The sequence below is a fragment of the Corylus avellana genome, chromosome 8 (assembly GCF_965113065.1).
Source record: "Corylus avellana chromosome 8, dhCorAvel1.hap1.2, whole genome shotgun sequence".
Lineage (NCBI taxonomy): Eukaryota > Viridiplantae > Streptophyta > Magnoliopsida > Fagales > Betulaceae > Corylus > Corylus avellana.
Window position 1 is genome coordinate 15984140 of NC_142497.1, and position 26706 is coordinate 16010845.

At 38.9% G+C, this 26706-nt stretch overlaps 1 protein-coding gene, 1 long non-coding RNA gene and 1 pseudogene across 2 annotated transcripts; 2 read left to right on the plus strand and 1 right to left on the minus strand.

The window, feature by feature from the left end:
• Positions 1-343: 343 nt before the first annotated feature.
• LOC132162998 (aspartic proteinase CDR1 pseudogene) lies at positions 344-20267 on the minus strand (annotated as a pseudogene).
• On the plus strand, positions 12967-16765 carry LOC148584184 (uncharacterized). The gene is made up of 6 exons (XM_088519050.1): positions 12967-14414; positions 14506-14763; positions 14850-14955; positions 15060-15752; positions 15835-16354; positions 16479-16765. Exons 1-6 carry the CDS (start codon positions 13813-13815, stop codon positions 16763-16765), a joined length of 2466 nt encoding a protein of 821 aa, XP_088375176.1. The 5' UTR covers positions 12967-13812.
• On the plus strand, positions 16883-17427 carry LOC148584185 (uncharacterized). Its single transcript, XR_015912955.1, has 3 exons — positions 16883-17070; positions 17172-17264; positions 17362-17427. It is a non-coding gene; the product is annotated as an uncharacterized LOC148584185 (long non-coding RNA).
• Positions 20268-26706: the final 6439 nt, after the last annotated feature.

Here is a 26706-nt window from a genome sequence, read left to right on the forward strand (position 1 = left end):
CTCATTTTCCGGAAAAAATCCCGAACCCTTCCTATCTTAAGGCACAATATATAAGTTTTGGGATGGATTCATGCCCAAAAGATAATGATAAAGACAATCGTCTAATGAAGCAAACACCGAACCCTAAAATGTCATACATAATCAACATTTACTAAAAGACAACATTTTAGACAAACAACATACTTACTTATTAACTGAAAGCAAGCCCGAACACAACATTTTTATTCACCCACAAAGAAAAAGGTAACAACATACAAATGAGAGAATGCATTTTTTTTTTCTTTCATTTTCGGGCTAACCAAACAAGATTCTTATTAAATAAAATTCTAGTTTTAATCGTAATTTAGTATTTGGTGCAATCAGTCGGCTTGAAAGAGAGCATCATATTTTCCATATCATACCCGATCTAAAAATTTGATTGAGCAAAGCCTCCATATATGCTACTGTTATAATCTGAAATACGAAAGGCAAAGTAGAAAATCCCATGTTGTGATGAAATGAATGTGTTCATGGGTAAGAGCACCATGTCTGCACCCTCAAAATGGACGATCAAAATTGGTCCGGCCAGATTATTTTCACTTCTATAGCAAAGATGTGGAAAATTTTCCCAATGGGACGGAACCTAATTTGCTCATTCACTTCTGCCACCAAGCGAAGGTAAAGATCTTGTGGAACATACATATTTGGAGTTCCTGAATCGAGAAACACGTTTCCCTCGAAAACCGTACCCAAAGGGTCATAAGGCAAATATTTATCTCCAACACTAATTCCTCTTACTGTGACAGAATACAAAGGGGTGTCTCGAGATATTAAAGGTGTTGAAACCACGTCATCGCCGGAAACTTGACTACCACTACCAAAAGTCATCTTGCTAGGAATGTTAGGATCAGTACCAAATGGGGTGAAGCAATGGGAGAAGCTCTTGCTATCGAAGGTGGAAGCTATTTGAGAAACAAAAGATAAACTCCCTCCTCTTAAACCAATGATTCCCATATCATGGTTAGTGAAAATCCCGTTGTCGTTGTGACCACACCCAAAAAATAATGTCCATGGAAACTTGTTCCCCTAAGGTGGAAGTCAGGGTGACAGTTTCTTTGGCCAAAACACCTTGAGAAAATGAACCATCTGCATACCTGCAAGTATAATTGCAATGATTTTCAGAAGAACACTTGCCTGCTAGATCACATTCTTGGGAGTCACAAGAAATGTCACTATATGTTGACGACTTTGAAGGGTCGAATAGAGGATAAATCTGATTGTAGCACCCATCACAAGGCACACATTGTGTCCAAATAAGGTCACTACCTGCATGTATACAAATATATATAAGAGACATTCTTTTTTTTGATGAATAAGGAATTTCATTCAAGAACAACCAATCCAAACTACAAAGATATTCCAATTACAAGCCTTCTCAAAAGGCCAAAACCTTAGCCACGCAGGGCTTCACACTTGCTCCAAGCAAGCCAAAAGCATACAACAAACAATATGGCAAAACCAGCACTACCAAAAGAAAATCCAAAGCAGGGCTGCTCTACAAAGAATCAACAAACAGAAACCAAATCTGCAGAAAACCACGCAGGGTCTAAAATAAAAAAAAAAATACTAAGCAAACAACTTCAAAGACACTACTCAACACCAATAGCAATACTAAAAACCTCTCCAAAAGGAGACCAGCCTTCAAGAAGAAGAGCAAGGCAGAAAAATAGAATATCAAGCCTGCACAGAAACTATAACAGCAAGTCAGCATGCAGATTCCACAAAGAAGCTAAATCCAGGTTCTCTCTAGTTCTTGGAAACTTTCCCTTCCCAGCAATTCTTGACCTCACCTCCCAAATTATCTTCTTCAAAAGCTGCTCCTCAGTGTTAGGTTGACCAGAATGCATTAGCTCATTCCTAGTGCACCATAAATTGTAGATGACAGAGCCTAGAGCCAATCTGCAAAGAAAACCTTTAAGAGACTTATTCATCCACTCTTGAATTCCTTTCTGCAGAAACTCATCCCAAATAACTGGAACATTGTCCACTCCACATCGAGCCATACAAAATTTCCAGATTCTATAGCTAAAACTGCATTCAAAGAACAAATGCCCCCTACTTTCAACTTGATTATGACAAAACAGACACTTAATATCACCTTGAAACCCCCATTTAAGCAACCTTTCACCTGTTACAAGTCTATCTTGTATAGCAAGCCACAAAATGAAAGCATGCTTGGGAATGGCATATGAGAACGAAACCAATTTCCACCAGGCAATTTCCTCTTTCTTCTCTCTCAGCAACTCCCAAGTTTCTGAACTAACAAATATTCCCTTCCTAGATGCAGTCCACACAGGCTTATCATAAGGAGCAAACCTAATCTCAGGAAGCCTAGCTTGGATTTCAACCAGAGCATCAGATCTGGCTGGTCTCCAATGCCATTCTCCATTAAGAATTACAGAAGAGAGTTTAGCCTCCACATTGCTTCTAGCATCATAAACAGCCCTATGCCCATAAACCTCATATAGAATACCTGAAGGATGCCATGAATCCAACCAAAGGTGAATATTCTCCCCATTTCCAACTTCAAACTTCAAAATCCTTTTAGCTATACTCCTCAACTTCAAAATCTTTCTCCAACTCCAAGAACAGGTTTGAGGAAAGCCAACACTCCAGAAACTCCTCCCTTTCAACAAATTTTCTCTCACCCAGGCCACCCAAATAGAACCTGATCTAGCAAAAAGACTCCATACATGTTTAAGCATAGCAAATTGGTTCCAAGTCTCCAACTGTTTCAAGCCCAAACCTCCTTCCTTCTTAGGATAACACAGCTCTTGCCAAGAAACCTTAGCCTTTGCAGACCCTTCACTCTTCCCATTCCACAAAAACCTATTGAATTTCTGTTCAATAGCCTTAATGACCTTCTTTGGCAAAATAAAGATACTAGTCCAGTAAACTTGCAAACTGTAAAGCACAGAAGATAATAATTGGAGCCTCCCTGCATAGGATAAGTTCTTAGAAAGCCATGAGTCAATGCGCCCAGCAATCCTATCCAACAAAGCCCCACAATCAGCAGCAGAAAGTCTAGTAGAAATGAGAGGTACCCCAAGGTACCTAACAGGAAGATGGCCCTCATTCATTCCCAGCTCTCCTAACAACATATGCTTCACTCTATCTGAAATCCCAGAGCAAAAGAAAGAACTCTTAGTAGGATTTGCTTTCAAACCAGAGAGTTCTTCAAACTCAAGTAGAGCAGCTTTTACAATAGTAATAGCATTCAAATTTGCTGCAGAAAAAATAAGAAGATCATCTGCAAAACATAAGTGAGTAAGTTTCAACTTCACACACTTGGGATGAAACTGAAAACCTGATCCAACCCCAGTATGCTCAGCCATAATCCTTGAAAACACCTCCATGGCTAAAACAAACAAGTAAGGAGACAAAGGATCCCCCTGCCTAAGCCCCTTCTTGCCTTCAAAATAGCCAACCAACGTGCCATTTAAACAAATGGAAAACCTAGGAGAGGTGATACACTCCTTAATCCAACTTAAAAACTTCAAAGGAAACCCAAAGCAATGAAGACAATGTAACATGAAGTTCCAATTGATAGAGTCATATGCCTTCATAAGATCAATTTTCAAAGTACAACGAGGATCCCCTTTACCCTTGTGATAATTTTTCACAATCTCCTGAGCCAATAAGACATTTTCTGAAATGCTTCTTGAAGGAATGAAAGCTGATTGATTCAGGCTAACCAAATCACTCAACAAAGGGAGCATCCTATTAGAAATGATTTTAGTGATGCACTTATAAATCACATTACAACAAGCTATAGGTCTGAAATCCCCCATAGTAGATGGATTCACCTTCTTAGGTACCAAAGTTAAAATGGTAGCATTTACCTCCTTAAGCAACCTGCCACAAGCAAAAAACCCCTTAATAGCTGCTACCACCCCTTCTCCAACAATAGACCAAGAGGCCTTAAAGAATTCTGTAGAGAACCCATCAGGACCAGGGGCCTTGTTGGCTGGCATGTGGAATAAAGTTTCCTTTATTTCTTCTGCAGTAACCTCCTTCTCCAAAATAGCAGCCTTATCACTAGGAATGGCAGTAGAAATAATCTGTCTAATCCTGGCTGCTTTCTCATCAGTGAATTGCAACTGATCTGACCCTAACAACTTCTTATAAAACTGGATAGCCACCTGCTTGATCTGCTCCACATCCTCCACTCTATTACCTTGCTCATCCCACAAATGAGTGATAGTGTTCTTAGCATTCTGAACCTTAAGAGACCGATGAAAGAAACTGTTATTCTGATCTCCTAGCTGCAGCCACTTATTTCTAGCTTTTTGCTTTAACAAAGACTCCTCAGCTTTTGTAAGAGAAACATAAGCATGAAGACATTATCTCTCTTTAAGCAAGCAATCAGCTCTCCCAAAATTAGCAATGACATCCTTTTGAGCCATATCTAAGTTCTCACGAGCCTCCATAACTTTCTGTTTTAGATTCCCAAAGCAAGACAAGTTCTGAACTTTGAGAACAGCTTTCACAGATTTGAGCTTAGCATACAGTTTATACATAGAGACCCCATCCACATGAATATTCCAACCCTCCAAAACCCATTTCAAAAAATCTTGATGCTCCAGCCAAAAATTGAAAAACTTAAAAGGCTTTGGACCAAAACTCTGCATACTACCCACTGAAATAATAGCAGGGGAATGGTCAGAAACTCCCCCTGAGTGAAATTCCACAATGGTTTTTCCAAAATCATTCAACCAAAACTCATTAGCCAATACTCTATCAAGTTTCCTGGCCACAAAACGAGGCTCCTCACTTTTATTAGTCCAAGTATAAAAATAGCCACTGAAATTAATATCCAAGACCTCCAAATCATTCAAACACTGCCCAAACTCAATTTCATAAGAGTTTAACTTGTCAGATCCCCACTTTTCTGCCAAGGTCTTAACAACATTAAAATCACCACAAATCATCCAAGGATTAAGACCTACTCTAGCTTTCAAAGAAACTAAATCAGTCCACAGCAGCTTCCTATTTACACCATTATTATCCCCATATATAAAAGAATGAAACCAACAGAGATTATGATTTAGGGATTTAATTACACAGTTTATACTTTGATCACTCCTATTGAGAACAGTTACTTCAAAATTAGAGTGCTTCCAACAAATCCAAATCCTTCCCAAAAAATGCTGATCATAGTTATACACATAATCCCAATCAGGAACAATGCATGATCTAACTTTATCAGCTTTAGGAAACTTAACCCTAGTTTCAATCAAACACATAAGGCTAATCTTATGAACCCTAATCAATCTCCTCACCTCTAGCTGTTTTGAGGGATGATTTAAACCCCTCACATTCCATACAAGGAAATTCATGCAGTAGGAGAAAACCCCCTCATTAACACCTCCTCCTCTTCTCCCATTTTGCCTTTCCCCTTGTCAACCAAGAGATTGGCACTCTCCTCATTTAAGGCATATTCAATCACTTTTTGCAGAGTATTAGAAACAGCTCCTGCATCTTTCACCTCATCAGCATCACCTCTGCCATCAGCTCTTGCCAGCAAGTGAAAAGAATTAGTCCAATGAAGATTATCCCTAGCAGAAGGCTTAAAGATAGGAGTTCTTTTAGCAGATCTAACTTCAGTCCACTGGTCTTTAGCAGCAACCCTAGGAGCTGACACAATCTGCATCCCAAAGGTTTTACCAGACCCAACACCAACCTTTTTATGCAATTCTTGCTGGATAGGTTCAGTCCTTTTAGGAATCCAAACTTGTTTCTCCACTTTGGTACAAGTATGTGCTAAATGACCAAAAGATTTACACTTCTTACATTTAACAGGCAACCATGGGTACTCAATTCCTACTACAACCCTCCCCCCATCAGCACCTACAATTTCAACCTCTCTTGGAAAATCAGAATCAATATCCACTTCAACCAATACCCTAGCAAAACCAAGCCTAAGCTGATCTTCAGTAACAGAATCTGCACAAAGAGGCTTACCAACTCCACTAGCTACATAACTCAAGCATGTAGAGTTCCAAAATTCAATTGGGAGATTATGCAGCTTAATCCAAACAGGTACAGTGGATAAAGATATTTTAAGTAACTGCATACCTGGAGTCCATTTACGTAGGATCAAAGGTTTGTTTGCTATATGCCATAGCTTAGCTTCCATGACCTCATCCCTGGTCCTTTCATCAGCAAATCTAAACAAATAGAGACCATTCTCCAGCAAGAAAACCTCCACTTTCCCATATTGAGCCCACATACTATCCAATGTACGCTTAACAATATAGAAAGGGAGGGGTTTATCTAAAAACTGACCTACCAGTGATGCAGACCACTTCAGTATACCTGCCTCAATCGCTTCCTTAGGAGGTTTGACAACAACTTTCCCCTCCTCTCGAGTAGGTGCAAAAAACTGCAAAGCACCTAGAGACTTCTCTGTTCTGAACAATTGTCTCCAATCATGAGTTACATTCTTATTGTTCTTAGCTTTAGAACCTCCAGCTTCACTCAGATCCACCTCCTTTTCCTTAACAGGAACAACCTCTACACCATTTCCAACCAATTCAACAACAGAGTCTCCTTCGACAACTGAAGTACCCTCAATTGGTAATCTCAAATCATCCAATTCTAGAATCGCATCTGCACACTCCAAAACCTTACAATTATCCTCCTCCTCACTCAACTCAATGTCACAATCTCCAGATCGCGAAGCATCTTCCATCACTACAAAAATTATGTTGATTAGTAACGTGTTAACTATTCATTACTTTTTGGCACGTTACAAATTAGTAACGTGTCAAAGAGTGACATGTTACTAATTATTTTAGTAACGTGTGAAATTCTACACGTTACAAATTTGTAACGTGTTAGTTTGACACGTTACAAATTAGTAACGTGCCAAAATGACACGTTACAAATTAGTAACGTGCCAAAATGACACGTTACAGATTAGTAACGTGTCAGTTTGACACGTTACAAATTAGTAACGTGCCAAAATGACACGTTACAAATTTGTAACGTGTGGAATTTCACACGTTACAAATTAGTAACGTGTCAGTTTGGCACGTTACAAATTTGTAACGTGTCATTTTGGCACGTTACTAATTTGTAACGTGTCATTTTGGCACGTTACTAATTTGTAACGTGTCAAACTGACACGTTACTAATTTTTTGTCAAATTAATTAATACCATTAATATTATTTGGTTACATATTTGTTATTTTAAAAATATATATATGTATTTAAAAAAATACTAGCAACTCTGTATATAGTCTAGAATATTATTTCTAAAAATCACAATTAAATAGTTTAATTATCATTACAATATGATAAATATATCAAATGGAAAGCTTTATCTATATACTAGTGTAGTAATATGAATAATTTAATTTGTACATGAGCAACAATTGGATTTCTTCGTAGCTACTTTAGTATATGTTATTATAAAATGTAACAAAATTATTATGAAAACTAAATAAATCATTTTAGTATATGCATGTTGTCAATTTATTTAAAAATTTGAAAGAAAAAAAACAAATCTTGAAACTAGCTAACACTCACTTTTTAATATCTCTCAAATTAAATATTGCATTAATATCTACTCAAACTACAAAAAAAGTTTGTAAGGTAACCCTTTTTAAACTAAAATGATAAAAATACCCCTATAAAAAATGTAGGGAAAAATACATAAAATCAAGAAAGACATTATTAAAAAATTGGTAACCCATTTCAGCGAGTAATGGGTTAGCATAATTATATGACCATGGGCGGACTCACATATACCATTGGGGGCCCCCAAAAGTTTTAAAATTCTTCTTATACTATGTAAAAGACAAATTATATATTTCTATGTGATTATGTATTTATTTAAGTTCGTTTCCTCAAGTCGAAACAATATAGTTTTAGTCTCTGTATATGACAATTTTATACATCCGGATGGAAGAAGTTTTTCCGACACAATTTTTTATAGAATAAAATCCTAGTCCAACAAGTGTTTTTCCGGCACTATATATATATATTTTTCGACACAATATACATTTTTGGACACTATATATATATATATATTTTTTTTAAAAAAAAAAGATTCAAAAACTATTATTTTAGCAACTTAGTGGCACGTTACTAATTAGTAACGTGCCACCCGTGGCACGTTACTAAGTTGCCAAATATTATTTTTTTTGAATTTTTTTTCCCCTGCTGCACGAGTACTTCTCCTCCAAAGTTCTCCTCTTTTTCTCTCTTCTTTTTCTTCTTCCTTTTCTTTCCCTCCAGTCCAGTGCGCCAGCACCGTGTATCCCCTACCAAACAGTGATTTTTTTTCTCTCTTCCTCCTTCGGCCGTTTGGTTCTCCTCCGGCGTTGCTGCATTTCTGCTTCTAGCTCCTCCCACGTGTGCGCCCTGCCTCCTCTCTCCCCCGCTCGTTTCCTCTCTTCTACGTTGGCCGGCGTTGTCTCCATCCCGGCGGCCTCTGTCACTCCGGCGGCGTCGAACCCAGGTGACTCTCCGACACTCTCCCCCTCTCCAATACTATACTGCAGGTATATACTCAAATTTCTCAAATTTGATGTTTGAGAAATTTGATATAGGAGTGAAAAGAAACCCATTTTAATTTCTCAAATTTGTTTAGCTTTTGTTTGATTTCCTGCAACCATTATTGTTTGAATGGCATATTATTTGTTAATTTTTAGGCTTTTGTTTGATTTCTTGATATTATTGTTTGAATGACATATTAGGAGTTTTGGGGGTTTTGGTTGATTTCTTGATATTATTGTTTGAATGGCATATTATTTGTTAATTTTTAGGCCTTTGTTTGATTTCTTAATATTATTGTTTGAATGGCATATTAGGAGTCTTGGAGGTTTTGGTTGATTTCCTAATATTATTGTTTGAATGGCATATTAGGAGTCTTGGGGGTTTTGGTTGATTTCTTGATATTATTGTTTGAATGGCATATTAGGAGTCTTGGGGGTTTTGCTTGATTTCCTAATATTATTGTTTGAATGGCATATTAGGAGTTAATTTTTAGGCTTTTGTTTGATTTCTTGATATTATTGTTTGAATGACATATTAGGAGTCATGGAGGTTTTGGTTGATTTCCTAATATTATTGTTTGAATGGCATATTAGGAGTCTTGGGGGTTTTGTTTGATTTCTTGATATTATTGTTTGAATGGCATATTAGGAGTCTTGGGGGTTTTGGTTGATTTCTTGATATTATTGTTTGAATGGCATATTAGGAGTCTTGGGGGTTTTGCTTGATTTCCTAATATTATTGTTTGAATGGCATATTAGGAGTTAATTTTTAGGCTTTTGTTTGATTTCTTGATATTATTGTTTGAATGACATATTAGGAGTCATGGAGGTTTTGGTTGATTTCCTAATATTATTGTTTGAATGGCATATTAGGAGTCTTGGGGGTTTTGTTTGATTTCTTGATATTATTGTTTGAATGGCATATTAGGAGTAATTAGGATTCCCATCCCCACGTGAAGTGGCCTCAAAATCAGGGATGTGTTGTTGTTGGTAAAGCTACCACTCCACTAAAATCCACTCCCTTCCAAAATCTTGATTATTTTTTTTTTTCTTTTCTCACTTAATTAATCACTAATTAGCTAGAGGGTGGCCGGGGAGAGATGCCTTGTTTGTTTCTTTTTGCTTTTTCTTTCTTTTTCTTTTTCTTCTTTTCATGATTATGGAATGTAGGATTTGATTCAACCCTTAAGAGGGTCCACTTGGAAAAGCTCCTGATCATGATCATGACCAATATTATTCTTTTTCTTTTATTATATTCCATTACACAAACAAAATCAATTGAATCTCATGGCATGGTTTACCAAAAAAAAAAAAATATTAGATCCGTTGGGGATGTATATATCATTTTTCCAATTAATATTGAGAAGGTTTTCATTGATCAATGGTAATTATAGAAATGTGATTGTGAAAAAAATGACATCATATAATTATTGGATTAAACAATATAATATATGATTAATTCCAGCTATTTTTTTGGCAGAATATGCCCAAAAGAATTACATTATATATATTTTTCTTGCACAATTTACAATGTGCAGTAGGCTACAATTATTTGGACGAACCTCTATATATATATATATATATATATATATAGCATCGTCAAAGTTATCACTAGCAAGAAATTAGAAAGAAAAAAAGAAGAAGAAGGATGTTGACCATAGGATCTAAATTGACTGATTAATTTAAGGTAGACCCCATTAATTGAATGCTGTCTTTTTTTATTTTGGCCAGAAAATTGAATATATATATTGTGAGTCTCACATAATCTTGATGTTTGCTCGATAGAATATAGTATTGAAGATGCATGCCAGAGCTGGCATTACTTTATGTAACATATTAAATTGTAGAGAAAACCCTAAAGTCTTAATTCTTTGATAAATATGAATAATTATTTTAAGATTAGAAAAACATAGAAATTAATGCAATTGGATCTAACGTACGGCAATTTGAGGCCAATCGGTTGATATTATTGTTTGAATGACATATTAGGAGTTTTGGGGGTTTTGGTTGATTTCTTGATATTATTGTTTGAATGGCATATTATTTGTTAATTTTTAGGCCTTTGTTTGATTTCTTAATATTATTGTTTGAATGGCATATTAGGAGTCTTGGAGGTTTTGGTTGATTTCCTAATATTATTGTTTGAATGGCATATTAGGAGTCTTGGGGGTTTTGTTTGATTTCTTGATATTATTGTTTGAATGGCATATTAGGAGTCTTGGGGGTTTTGGTTGATTTCTTGATATTATTGTCTGAATGGCATATTAGGAGTCTTGGGGGTTTTGGTTGATTTCTTGATATTATTGTCTGAATGGCATATTAGGAGTCTTGGAGGCTTTGGTTGATTTCCTAATATTATTGCTTGAATGGCATATTAGGAGTCTTGGGGGTTTTGGTTGATCTCTTGATATTATTGTTTGAATGGCATATTAGGAGTCTTGGGGGTTTTGCTTGATTTCCTAATATTATTGTTTGAATGGCATATTATGAGTTAATTTTTAGGCTTTTGTTTGATTTCTTGATATTATTGTTTGAATGACATATTAGGAGTCATGTAGGTTTTGGTTGATTTCCTAATATTATTGTTTGAATGGCATATTAGGAGTCTTGGGGGTTTTGTTTGATTTCTTGATATTATTGTTTGAATGGCATATTAGGAGTCTTGGAGGTTTTGGTTGGTTTCCTAATATTATTGCTTGAATGGCATATTAGGAGTCTGGGGGGTTTTGGTTGATCTCTTGATATTATTGTTTGAATGGCATATTAGGAGTCTTGGGGGTTTTGCTTGATTTCCTAATATTATTGTTTGAATGGCATATTAGGTGTCATGGAGGTTTTGGTTGATTTCTTGATATTATTGTTTGAATGGCATATTATTTGTTAATTGTTAGGCTTTTGAATGGTATATATATATATATATATATTTTGTTTGATTTCCTGATATTCGTATTTAATAGTGTATATATTGTATGTCATTTAAACATATATACCATTAAATATAATAAAATTTGATCCGAATCATAAATAGATCCTCTCCTCTTAACTAGATTTCATAAATTGGCATGCATATTTCGAGGTTTACTTCTGTTTGTCGCCATATATATATATATATATATATATATATATATATATATATATATATATTAGAATGACCAAATCCGGTTTGTTGAAAACATATTATAGAAAATGCAGTTAAATGCCAATACAACCTCTATTTTTTCTAATATTTAAAGTTAAGACAAATATTAAGACAAATATTATTAAATGGGAATCCTAGCATGTGATCCATTAAATTTTTTTATTCTCTTCCACCGATCGATGTTGGAAGAGAGTAGTGTATTTTCCTTGAATACTGTAAAAGTTACTTGAATGGTTGAGGCTAGTGTATCTTCATTCCACATTCATTCATTTTTTTATTTTCAATTTAGTGCTTTTGTTTAGGGTCGTCATAACAAATGTAGTTAAATTAATTAGTGGGCAATATTTTCGATATGGTTATTACAAAACTAACTTCGACTTACTTAATGTACGTAGTAACGCTATGGACAAGAGTTGGATGACGAAGTCTAGGGGTACGAAGGAATACAGAGACGGGTGTAAATCATTTGTAGACTTTGCAGTTAGGAATTGTAGAACTCCAAATGGACTTATTGCGTGCCCTTGTAAGATGTGTCGAAACAACAGGAAACACCCGCCAGGGTTGGTTTACGAGCACTTGACAGGGGGGAAAGGAATGTGGCCACAATACCAACAATGGATTTTTCACGGCGAGAGGCCTGTAAGAGCTCCAGTTGAAGACGCTCATTTGAACCGTCCGACCGTACATGCGGGTGAAAGCGGAGAACAAGGTGGAAATATGCACAGCCTGTTGCGTGATTTATTTGGCATGCACGAAGTCAGAAAAGACAATTGTGAGCATCAGGTCGAGGTGGAAGGTGAGGAAGAACACATTGTGCATGATGAAGCCGATGAATGTGACGTACGAAAGTACGAGTACTTACTTAAAAACGCGAACCGGCCACTTCATGAGAAGACCAAACACAGTAAATTGAGTGCTACTGTACATTTGTATAACTTGAAGTGTGTGGGTGGAGTTAGTAATACGATATTCTCAGCTTTCCTAGATTTCATCAATCAGTTGCTTCCTGTAGATGATGGGGGTTTGCCCGGTAATACATATGAGGCGAAAAGGTTTCTAAGGGATATGGGACTCGGGTATGAGAAGATACCGGCTTGTCGTAATAACTGTATGTTGTTCTGGAAGGGCAATAAGGATTTAGAATTATGTGTTAAATGTGGAGAATCTAAATGGAAGGATGAAATCTATTTAGACGAGGATGGGCAGCCCATAACGTCGAGTAAGCGACGTCCAATGAAAGTGTTGCGGTGGTTTCCAATCATACCACAACTACAAAGGTTGTTTATGTCGCAGCATACTGCGCTCCATATGAGATGGCATGCAGACGGCCGCACAAAAGATGGTGTGTTGAGACATCCGGCCGACGGTGAAGCGTGGAAGTCATTTGATAATTTATATCCGGATTTTTCAGCGGACAGCAGGAATGTAAGGCTTGGCCTCACCTCAGATGGGTTTAATCATTTTGGAAACTTGAGCACATCCTACAGTATTTGGCCTGTAATGCTAGTACCATACAACTTGCCTCCTTGGATGTGTATGAAACAAACTTCTTTTATATTATCTTTGATTATTCCAGGTCCAAGTTCACCTGGAATGGATATAGATATTTACCTGCAACCTTTAATTGAAGAATTACATGAACTATGGAATGTAGGGGTACAAACATTTGATGTCTCCCTGAAAAAGAATTTTATGCTCAGAGCACAGTTGATGTGGACAATTAATGACTTTCCCGCATACGGAAGCTTGTCTGGGTGGCCCACCGGGGGTGGAAAGGCATGCCCTTGCTGTATGCATGCAACAAAGTCTAGACGATTAAAATACGGGAAAAAATTTTGCTTTATGGGGCATAGGCGATACTTGCCCATGGATCATCCATGGAGGCGGAACAAAAGAACTTTTGACGGTAGCCAAGAACTAGAATGTGCCCCTAATGTGCCAAGTGGAGATGAAATTCTAAAACAGTTAGAAGGGATGGTATTTGGGGATTAGAGCGCTGGTAAGTCAAAGCCCATTGATAAATCAAATAGGAAGAGGACTCATAATGATAATGTTGTGTGGAAGAAGAAAAGTATTTTTTTAAGGTTGCCGTACTGGAAAGATAATTTATTACGGCACAATCTTAATGTTATGCACATAGAAAAAAATGTGATGGACAACATAATAGGCACACTATTGGGTATCAAAGGGAAAACAAAGGACAACCTTGAAGCACGTAAAGACTTGCAAGAATTGGGTTTGAGACCTACACTTCATCCGTTCACGGCAGATGGGATAATCTATATGCCCCCAGCTTGTCACACGATGTCCAATGAAGATAAAACTAGTTTCTTGAAAGTTCTTCGAAATGTTAGGGTACCCGACGGATATGCCTCGAACATTTCCAGGTGTGTACATCTTAAAGACCGATCGATTTCGGGAATGAAGAGCCATGACAATCACGTACTGATGCAACAACTTCTTCCTATTGCATTGCGTGCTACGTCACTGCCAGATAAAGTGGTTAGACCTCTTGTTGAACTGTCTGCAATCTTCAGAGGCATTTGCTCGACGGCATTGACTGCGGAGGATATGAATCATATTGAGAGTGATGTCTATATCACTTTGTGCAAGATGGAACAGGTATTTCCACCTGGGTTTTTCACGAGCATGGTTCATCTTGTCGTGCATCTTGTCCGTGAATGCCGCTTCGGTGGACCTGTACAATATAGGTGGATGTATCCGGGAGAGAGGTAAAGTTAATTCGACGCAAGACTTACATTTTTTCTCTCTTCATTTATTTAAAAACAATTAAATCCAATGATTGACTGCTTTGATATGTAGGAGCCTTGGGGGTTTTAAATCTAATGTGCGAAATAAAGCGGCTCCTGAGGGCTGCATTGCGGAGGGGTATATTGCAACTGAGTTGGTGACGTTTTGCTCTCATTATTTAGATAACGTACCGACATTTCACAATAGGCCGCAAAGAAACCCAGATGGGTCTAAGGGGGCTGGGACACGAGTTGACCTCGACAAACGCACATTGACTCAAATCCACCGTTATATTATGTTTAACTCGGACGAGTTTCTCCAATTACGGATGTGAGTCGGTTTATAGCATAGAATGTTCATTTATCTTACACCCTTAGTTGTATCTTATGGTTTTCATATTTAATTTGAAATTGTAGGATGCACATGGTTACACTTAGGGAACCGAGAATTAGGGGGCGACTCACGGATGATCAGTTGGAAACCCAACATGTTGAGCAATTTTGCCATTGGTACCGTGACTACGTAAGACTAATGTCATGTGTGCCTATTAAATTTCTTGTATTTGATTCTTATTTCTATTCCCTCAACACACTAACTATGCGACTTTCATTATATTATACTCGCAGGTCGATCGTTTGGACGATCAACGTAGGAATGAAATGGGTCAGAAACTAGTAATACATTGTAGAGGGCCGATGATCTCAGGAGTCCAGTATAATAAATATGTTGTGAACGGCAAGTTGTTTCGTATGGTTGCACATGATGTGGGAAAGAGGTCGCAAAACAGTGGGGTGTGCGTGCCAACTGTTGATGGCCAAATATACTTCGGGAAGCTAACCCAAATACTTGAGGTGGAGTATTACGATAGGACGAAGTATGTTATGTTCAAGTGTGATCGGGCGGACAACACATTGGACAGGGAATATAAGGTGGACAAGTATGGCTTAACATTTGTGAATTTTAAAAACCTTGTCCATACGGGAGAGTTGATTACTGATGAACCGTATGTGCTGACATCTCAAGTGGAACAAGTTTTTTACGTCGAAGATGAAAGGAACCCAGATTGGGCTTGTGCTGTAAGGACAAAACCTAGAAACATATACGACGTTGGTCAGGGCGAAGGGCCTCATGATGATCATGTCAATTACCACGAGAGTGAGCCACTAGTATTGAACAGAAATCATGATGATCCGCATGATGACGTCGAATACGTTCGACAAGATTTAGCACCGATCGAAGCGTATGTTATCACATTATATTTCAATATTGTGTACATGTTTGGCTTTGTTATATATTTATGCATTGATTGTCATTCATTGGTTTGTTGGTGTATATTTAAACATTTACTGTATATATAATACATTGTATAGATTACTAATCCCGCGCTCGTTTATTTCGCAGGGTAGTATGAGTAATCGAGGGAGGACAAAAAGAGGACGAGGGACACCGTCTTCTACGCAACAGACTACGGGTGGACGTGGGTCGAGACTGTTCGACCCTAATGACAGTGAGGCGCAGGACATTGCTATGCTACTGCGTCAGCAGCCAGGGTATCGACCGATACTTCCAGAGCATGTAGACGAGCCACCCCCTGCGACACATAATTATATCTTCAACAATAATGAAGATATTCCAGGCTCCTCGAGTCAAGTAGACCCAGATTTGCTTGACCCATCCCGTCGGACAGGCCTTACCCAGTTCGGGCAATCTCCGAATTTGCAATCCCCGCCAGCAAATTTGACCCAGCTGGGTCGGTTGCTGCACGACTTTTTTGATCGCTCGCCACACAGCATAGCACGCGTGGATGATAGTGATACGCAGGCCGATGAGGACATTGAGGTGGAGACAGCTGACTTATTGGACGGCCAGCCTGCTGGACTTGCTGGGCAAGTGTTGGGTATCATCGAGGTTCGGACGATAGGTATGTATAGTAGTCAATGTTGAAATAATTATGTATTTGTTTATATATTTTACTCTATTTATAAGCATTCACTTCCGATTAATGTCGGTATTTTTTAATTTTTGTGTGTTAAACATCAATGCAGATTCACAGAATAATATTGAAGTGTTGCATATAAATACGTCGCGCAAGGTATGGGACATCCCCCTTGGGAAAAGGATTGTGATGGAGTATAATGGATCGTGGCAGCCAGTAGGACTAAGCGGGTCAAAATTTAGACGGGTGACAGGCAAGACTGTTAGGGGCGGGGCTTTCCTTAGGATATCTGACGACTGGTTGAAGGTACCCGACAACACAAAGGAGGACTTGTGGAGCTCATTGATGGTATGTGAAACGTTACGAAATTCTCAATTTACAGTCAACTGTACATAGCAGTTATTTGACTCACTGGTACTAACGATTAATTGATGTACATGTCATAATTTCTCAATTTGAAACTTATGCAGACGCAGTTTTATATCCCGCCTGGCTTTGACATTGTGGCGATCAAGAAGGACGCATTCCGTGACATGGGCGACAAGTTGAGGCGTTGGAGACATGACTTTAGAGCGAGACTCCATATTCAACGAGGTGAGACGCCTGCGATAGTGAAGCAAAGGATGTCCCAGCTCCTTAAAGACTACAACACGACAGACGTGGATATATTGTTGGAGCAATGGTGCGATCCCGCGTATCAAGTAGGTTACTAAGTTAATTTCAATTGTGTAGTTTCAGTAACAGTTTAATATTATAAAGATGTGTCACAAATTAATAACGTATATGTGTTGTGTACGTGTAGGACTTTGCTCAGCATATGAGAGAGATACGAGCCAAGAATAACACACCACACTGCACTGGCTCGAAGAGCTTGGCAAGGTTATGCAATGAGGAGGTATGTCTGTCATTTACCATTTATATACATATATATGTCATCATTAATTTAATATACATACTAACATATGGATTGTGTTGTGGGTTTTTAATTGCAGCTAATTAATACGGGCATAACTCTTACTCGAGCGAAGGCTTACATCAAGACTCACCGAAAGACAGACGGTAGCTTCCCAAATCGGGTGGTCGAGGAGAGAGTTGTATGTTGTTTACACCCTTTATCTTTTTATTTGTATTTGTGTATAGAAAATTTATTTGTGATGGACAACATAAATAACAATGATTTGATGTAATGTAACTTACAGTTGTTGATGGAGGAGCTAGTGGAAAACGATCCTGCAGAATTGGTAGACGCTCCTCATGGGACCATTCGGTGGGCACCAAACGATGTATACGCCCAAGTGCACAACTCCAAGCCAGAATATGCGGGTCGTGTTCGGGGGGTTAGTAAGAATATTCTTCCTACGCACGGCAACATCTACTCTTACTATAAACCATCCTCACAGAACCCAAGAAGCTCAAATGTCCCGGAAATGATTGAAAGAGCACTCAGAGCTGAAAGGGAGCAGCACAAGATAGATATGGCTGCACAGTTGGCACAGCAGAGGTCTGAGATTACTGCGGAGTTTAATGCACTTATGGCTGCACAGATGGCGGCGTATGAGGCCCGACTTCGTGTGCTTGAGAGCTCGAGACATGTCTCCGAGCCAAAGGTGACCAATGTTAGAGCTCCGCCAGACTTAGAATCCCCAGTCCGTGCGATTGTGAGGTCCTCAGTAGCTAGCGGACCAGGTAAAACTATATTAGTTTTTGTTTCTCTTAAAGTAATATGAGTAACTTCTGAAATGGCTATCAATTTAATAGTTAATAAATTTGTTTGGTAATCACACTTTGTTCATATGTTTTTGGAATACATGCATGTGTATAACACATTTATACCGTAATATGTGTAGATGACGTAAGGCTAGAAGCTGAGGATGACAATCAAAACGAACACCCACAACGGACCCCGAGTGGACAAAAGTCTCGCTTATCAAGACATTGTACCACTGGTTCAGCAAGCCCATATGTATACATATGACTTCTTTCGCGCCAGTTATTATCGAATATTTATAAATAGCGTATATACTTAACTCAAGATACTTGGAATTAGGAATACAAATTAATATGTGTTGTGGTTGTGGAAATGCTGGATACGCGTAGATCATATATATGCTTTGTAATTTTAGATCATTTTCACAGTTTGGATTATCATTGAAACTATAGCGTTGTACTCTAAGGTGTGTGTTGGCAGTGTAGCTATAGCGTTGAAGTTATTTATCGTCTGTTTATTCACTTCACTACTGTTAAATATTGTTGAGTATGACATTTGTATAGTTTGACGAAGTTAGTCGCTTAGGACTTGATGATTCCTGATTGATTGTTCGAGTGTTTGTTTGCTGACTAATTGTTGTGTAATCATTTGCAGTGAGTGCGGAGAAATCGACCCGTTATGATGGTGTTCACCAGATTTTTTGTTGGGGTGTTTATACGTAATGTACTCGAGAATCACTTAACTTGTATGTTTAAGGTTTTGTTAATGTATATGTATATAGTTATAATTTATTTGTGGACAATGACGTAATATACAACAATGTTGTTGTATATATATATCAATTTTTGTGGACATGAAATGGATATATGTTGTGGGGAATGTTGGGATAGGACTTGAGAAATGGATGTATGTTGATAGCAATTGATGATGTATGGTGAGAGCAATTTATGATGTATGATCAGGTGTGTACAAATAAACAAAATTTGGAGAAATTAATTTAAAATTTTTTTTTTTTTTTTATGCACAAAATCGTAACGTGTCAAAAACTGACACGTTAAATTGACACGTTACTAAGTAGTAACGTGTCAGTTTATGACACGTTACTATACTTAGTAACGTGTCAGTAAATCGACACGTTACTAAGTAGTAACGTGTCGATTTATGGCACGTTACTAAGTATTAGTAACGTGTCAGTTTTTGACACGTTACTAAGTAGTAACGTGTCAGTCTTAACACGTTACTAAACGGGATTTAGCAACAATCAAATTCCTAACATGCCAGACACGTTACTATATACATGTTACTAAAATTTAGTAACGTGTTAACCCTAGTGACACGTTACTAAACCACTGTTACTAACCCACATAATTTTTGTAGTGCATGGCCACCTTCTCTTCCTGCAAATTCACTTTGGTATTCTTTTTCCCGCCACGACCTCTATTGGCTCTTCTAGCCATCATTCACCAATTGATCTCCACCTCCTCTGTATTGCAATCTCCAGTATATTTCCGGCACACCTCCACCAGAAACACAGTCGTCGGAATAGTCACGCGCCCTCACGCGCGGAAACAATCAAGCGTGTAGCCTCAGTCGCAGAAAAACCAACCAGATTTCAAACCTCTAGGAAACCTATGCCACGTCAGCAAGGCCCATCATCTTAGTACAACCTTCTTCTACTTCTCTGTTTCTTTTTCTTTCTTTCTTTCTTTCATCTTTTTATAAGAGACATTCTTATCATATGAAAAAAATTTATTCGCTTGTTCTTACCAAAAGACGATAAATATTTTTATTTTACGTCCTTTTATAAGTAAAGGCCTTTAAATTGACGTTAACTACGTCAATTGTTTGTATAAATAAGGTTGTTTTATGAAAAAAAAAATGACATATATAAAACATTGTTTTCTAGGAAAAGACATTAAAAAATAACAATGTTTAATTACCTGTATCGACGAGGCCATAGAAGTCTACGGGTGGTGTCCCCATGGAGAGCTTCATGATATTATCAGTCTTGTATGATGTTACTTCTGATTGGAGGGTATTTGGATGGACTTTGAAGGGAGATTTTGGAGAGCCTCGTCGCATTAACTCAACAGTAAATCCACCATTGCTAGCATTAATAACTGTAACTAAAAACCCCATAATAAGATAATTAGAGAGAATAGTAACAACCACAAAGCGTGAATAAAACATGATGATATGACTCCCTTGTGGCAATGTAGAGAACACTAGATTTGGAACTGTGTTATAACCCTAAACACACCAGGGGTGGGTAACTCATTGTGCAAAGTGCCTAGGTTTTCTCTCTAGGTTTTACCCTGGCATTCGACTAGCGGTGTAGGCAAGTATCCTGCCGGAGATCGGACGAGGAAGGAAACAGTGCGATTTTGTTATTCAATGACTAGAACGGAAGCTGGAGCCTGTCAATATGGAAGGGGTGGCGTTTCTCACAACTAGAGAGCAAACCGGAATCACCATTACAGATGGGGACATAGCTGTGAATCGTGAGAAGGGCGAGAGGTGCTTGATTGGCAGAGTTAGGACGGATAAGAAGATTAATAAAGAAGTTTTCAGGAAGTCTATATCTCGCTTATGGCACACGGCGAAGTCTATATCCTTCAAATAAATTCAAGAAAACCTCTGGGTTTTTGAATTTTTCGATGAAGCGGACAAAAAACGTGTTATGGAAGGCCGGCCGTGGGCATATGAGAGACAGATCATGGTGCTTGATGAGTTCAATGGGAGCATACTACCTTCTCAACTGGAATTCCGTCATACTCCTTGTTGGATCCAGGTTCATGACATGCCACTTAACTGCATATCGAGAATGGTGGGGAGAAAAATTGGGGAGACTTTGGGAATCCTAGAGGAGGTGGATGTGGTGGGGGATGGATCGGGATGGGGTCGGTACCTGAGGTTGAGAGTCAGAATCGACATCACAAAACCTCTAGAAAGGGGGAGAACATTACATCGTAGGGGTCAATCAGTATGGGTGAATTTCAAGTATGAAAAACTTTCCTTGTTTTGCTTCCATTGTGGCTGTATTGTGCATGGAGAGAAGGGTTGTAGCTCTAAACAATACAAGTGGCTGCACATACCGGAGGGGAAGCTGGAGTGGGGTGTCGTGCTGAGGGCAGACAATCCTCGTCGAAAAATTGAGGGGAGGAACATCAAGTCAAATGGGGAGGGGTGGAACTCATCCATGCAGGGGGCAACGACGTCGGGCGGAGAGAAGAGCTACCCGGCTTCTCCAGAAATGGAATGTAGCAACTTTGAAGGCAACCCTAGGAATCAAGCACTCCCATAATGGCACGATTTAATTGCCATGTTAGGAACCTTGGAGATACGCCCCCATAGTCAAATGCCCCAATTCCAAGAAAGGAAGGAGGGAAAGAATAAGAAGTAGAGGGAAAGAATAAGACGTTGAGAGCTTTATAGCTGTTACCAAAAAGAGCTTCGAAAAAGGAGTAGAGGAGGGAAAGAATAAGAAGGAAGGGGTGGTCCCTACTGGATCACCTGCCATGTCACTAAGAAGCTTTAAACAGGCAGCTAGAGGTGGGATGCGTCTTACTCCTGATGGGGGCCCACGTGCTAGAGGAAAGGAGGATACTACAAGGGTTACTTTGGCAGCTAAGGGTCAGGAGATTATTGCAAAAGGCCCAAAGCGTAAGAGGAAACCCAGCCCAGGAGTGGACAACACTCGTACTGACGGTAGAATGAAGCAAAGATTGAGTAAAAGTTCACAACAGGCTTGGGCCAAAAAGCCTTGTACCAATCTAGGTGGACCCAGTTGTGGGAAGAGGTATGATGCTAAGTCTTTGGTGATCGAAGTAGTGGGGACAGAAGGTAAAGATGGAGACATTCTAGGGGGGGGGGGGGAACCTCATGTTTTATTACACAGTTCTGCAGCCCCGCTGAGAACCATGATTCTCCTTAGTTGGAACTGCCGGGGGCTGGGGAACCCCAGTGCAATTTGCGATCTTCATTGATTGGTGAATGAAAAGAGACCCGACATTTTGTTTCTCATGGAAACAAAATGTAATAAGAATAAAATGGAGGTTATCAAGCTGAGGCTGGGTTTCTTTGGCTCTTTTGCGGTGGACTCAATTGGGCGTAGTGGGGGATTGGCTTTGCTGTGGCAGGAGGATAGCGATGTCACTATTGTAAACTATTTGCACCATCATATTAATGCAGAAGTGGGAGCCCAAACAGAGAATAAAAGATGGAAACTCATTGGTTTCTATGGCCACTCGGACCTAGCCAAGAGACATGAAGCGTGGAACCTGTTGAAATTTCTCAAAGATCTAAATCCCTGCCTGTGGTCGTGTTTTGAAGACTTTAACGAGATCGTTGACAACTTGGAAAAATGGGGAGCAGCAATTAGAAGGGACAGTCAGATGGAGATGTTCAGAGACACTTTGGAATTTTGCTGTCTCAATGATCTGGGTTTCATTAGTTCGAAATACACCTGGAATAATTGCAGGGACAATGCAGAATTTACAAAGGAGAGGCTTTATCATGCTCTTGGCAATTTGGAGTGGTGCGATCTGTTTCAGGAGACTGTAGTTAACATCCTACTTACTATTTCCTCTGACCATAAACCAGTGTTGATTCAGTGTGGTGTTACTAATAGTTAGACCATTATAAAGATGAAGGTGTTTCTTTTTTAGAAGAGCTGGACTTTAGCTGATGACTTCCATGTGGTTGTTAAGAAGGCTTGGGAGGAGGGGCCCACGGTGGAAAGCAAGCTAACGAAGATTAAAGGAAAGCTGTGCCTTTGCTCCAAGCTTTTGAGTAAGTGGAGCAGGGAAAAGTTTGGCAAGTTGCACCAAGATTTGAATACAAAGACTACCCAATTGGAAGCTTTCCAACAAAATGAAGGTCTTCACAATAAAGAGGAAATTCACAGACTACAGGGTGAGCTTGATGAAATTTTGAAAATGGAAGATGTGAAATGGCAACAACGGGCCAAGCAAAATTGGTACAAATGGGGAGATTGAAACACTCCATTTTTCCATGCTTGGGCATCTCAAAGGCCCTGCACAAACCGTATAGACAAAATTTTTGACTTATTCGGTTGTGAGCATGTAGAGCAGGAGGAGGTGTGCAATGCTTTCTCTGATTTTTATTCAAATATATTCACTACGGGTGGCACTTGGGGAGTTGAGGAGTGCTGGGCAGGCATACAACCCACTATTAAAGAAGATATGAATTATTCTCTTTTGAGAGAATTCACAGCTATAGAAGTAAAAAACATGCACTGGGTCAGATGACTCCTCTTAAATCACCGGGCCCAGACGGCTTCACTGCAGGATTTTTTCAGAAGTCATGGGAAACAGTGGGGGAGGAGTTATGTACAGCTTTGTTGGGTTTTCTAAATAGTGGTTTTTTTGATCCTATAATTAATGCAACTTACATAGCACTGATCCCAAAAAAGGAAAAAACCCATTAGTGTTGTTGAATTCCATCCAATTAGCTTGTGCAATGTGTTATATAAAATTATTGCTAAGGTCTTGGCAAACAGGTTGAAAAAAGTTTTGAATGGTATAATTTCCTCAATTCAAAGTGCTTTCATCCTTGGTTGTCTTATCACTGACAATTTACTTGTGGCTTTTGAGGCTCTTCATACTATGAATGGAAGGCTCAAAGGTCGTAAGGGTTTTATGGCACTAAAACTGAATATGAGTAAGGCGTACGATAGGGTGGAGTAGAGGTATTTGGAGGCAGTTATGCTTAAAATGGGTTTCGCATTAAGATGGGTCCAGCTAATTATGACTTGTGTCAGCACTGTTTCTTACTCAGTTTTGGTGAATGGCCAGCCTTATGGAGCTATTACCTGTCTTGGGGAATCAAACAGGGTGATCCCCTCTCACCCTACCTATTTATCCTATGTGCAGAAGGTTTGAGATCTTTGCTGAGAAGGGCTAAATCCAACCATGAGTTGACAGGCCTAGCTATTTCAAGAGGAGGAATTCGTATTAACCACTTGTTTCTCACAGACGACAGTTTGTTGTTTTCCAGGGCTAATCTTTTCAAGTGGCTGAAAATTCAGGAGATTCTTGAAATCTATGAGCGGGCATCAAGGCAAAGACTTAATAGGGATAAAACTTCCCTCTTTTTCAGCAAGAATACAAAGAAGGAAACTCGGGATCATCTCATGGGAGTTGTTGGCGATCGATCAACTCAATGCTATGAAAAGTACTTGGGCCTTCCAGCCCTCATCGGCAGGTCTAGGACACGGTCCTTCCTTAATATTCAATGAAGGATTTGGGTTAGACTCCAAGGTTGGAATGAGAAGTTTTTGTCACAAGCCGGAAAGGAAGTATTGATAAAGGCACTTATCCAAGCAATTCCCACCTACACGATGAGTATTTTCTGGTTACCAAAAGCCTTGTGTCATCAGATTAATTCCATGATGATGAGGTTTTGGTTGGGGCATAGAGAGAACTTGTCACATGTAGCTTGGTTGAGTTGGGGAAAACTGGGTCTTTCCAAAGATGAAGGGGGATTGGGTTTCCGGGATATTGAAGTTTTCAATCAAACTTTGCTAGCCAAACAAGGTTGGTGCATTCTTCAAAACCCCGACTCTTTAGTGGGTTAGATTTTTAAAGGAAAATAGCTCTCAGACGGTTCTTTTTTGGACTCAAACTTGGGGAGGAACCTATCTTATGCTTGGCGAAGCATTTGGGGAGCTAAGAGAACACTTATGGAAGGGCCGCTATGGAGGGTTGGCGATGGGAAATCTATTAAAATCTGGGAAGACAAATGGATCCCAGCAACTCTTACAAACAGGATCCAATCACCAATCACCTCCCTCCCAAGGGACACTCGGGTATGCGAATTGATTGACCAAGATAAATGGTGGTGGAACATTTAGCTCCTTAAAGAACTCTTCTCTGAAACAGAGGTGGGTAGTATAAGTAGCTTAGTGATGCCCGGGTAGACATGCAGACCAGCTAGTATGGGGAAGTACAAAGAATGTTGTCTTCACTGTCCGTAGTGCATTCCATCTAGCGAGGGCAGTTTTGGGGTGGGAACTAGGTTCGAGCTCAAGTTGGCAGTCCTTGAAGGATCTATGGAGAAAGATTTGGAGTATTATGGGATCAAAAGTTTTGCAAATGTTTTTGTGGAAAGCTTGTCAAGATATACTCCCTACAAGAGAAAATTTGCATTGACGAAGGATCAGCCTTGACTCTCTATGTCCAGTGTGTGGATTATTTGTGGAATCTATGGGGCATATCCTATGGAGTTGCCAATCGGGCAGGGATGTCTAGTTGGAGGGCCCAAAAATTTTACAAAAATCCATAACAATGAGGGAGGATTCATGGAGACTATTCTGACACTTAAGGGGAAATGGATGAGGAGAATTTTCTTCTTTTTGCCACTGTAGCCCACCAACTCTGGTTTCATAGGAATGCCTTGGTGCATGGGGGAACTTTCCAGGCCCCTACAGAGGTGTTGAGATAGGCAAAGGAGCAGCTGGAAAATTTTGCCATAGCCGAATCATCTCATCAAACAAAAGAGGGAGTTCCGGGGACCATTAATTAGGGACAAACTGTGGGAGAAGCCACCTGTAGACTGCGTAAAGTTAATTGGGTTGCCTCGATATCCAAAGATTTGGGTCTGATGGGGGTGGGGATCATCCTACTGGACCATGAAGGGGCTGTCCTAGCTTCTTTCTGTACTTCCAAACCAAGTATTGTGGATTCAGTATCAGCAGAAGCGATGGGCGGTTGGCACGCAACTAAGGTGGTTCACCTCCTTGGAGTGAGGAAGATCATTCTTGAGGGTGACGCCTTGGAGGTGGTTCGAGTGCTGCGGTACGAAGGGATATGGTGTGGAAGTTACGGCCTGGTGGTAGAAGAAGTTAGAAGAAACTTACATCATCTGCTGGAATGGCCGGTGAATCACGTCAATAGACAGGCCAACATGTCGGCACACGAGTTAGCTAAATATGCTGTGATAAAAAATAAAAATAAAAATAAAAAATTGGCCTATTTATAATTGAATATGTTGGTTAGAATAGAAATTAATGCAAAATGTTATAAAAACAAACCATCAGAGAATGAATGCAAAATCTTGCCGGTTAAAATCAAAGCTTAGAATAAAATAAATCAGTATATATATATATATATATATATATATGACAAATATAATTAGAGATTCTGATACCATGATATTTCTAACACCATGATTGCGTACACAGTAATTCTGAAAAATTACGAATTTTCACTAAATCTACCATATATTAATATGACGTTGGTTGACAAATAATAGCATTTATCCCACCCAAAAAAAAAAAAAAAAAAAAAAAAAAAGCATTTAACGTGCCAGAGAATAAATATATCGCCCACTCATGCAACAATTAAAGGAAATAAAACTCTCCATTTCCGTCAAAATCCCTCCATTTCCGTTCAAATCTCCATTTCCGTCAAAATCTTCCATTAAAAGGATCCTCTCCATTTTACAATTCTTCAATTTCTTCTATTTAGTGTATTTTGAATGGTATTACATTTAATGTACTACTATCATTAAAATTTTTGGATTCACTAGTTCGAATTCCCCCTCCCCTCTCTTGTGCGGACATCTCAAAAAAAAAAAAAAAAATGCAATAAATAAAAGAAATTGAGAA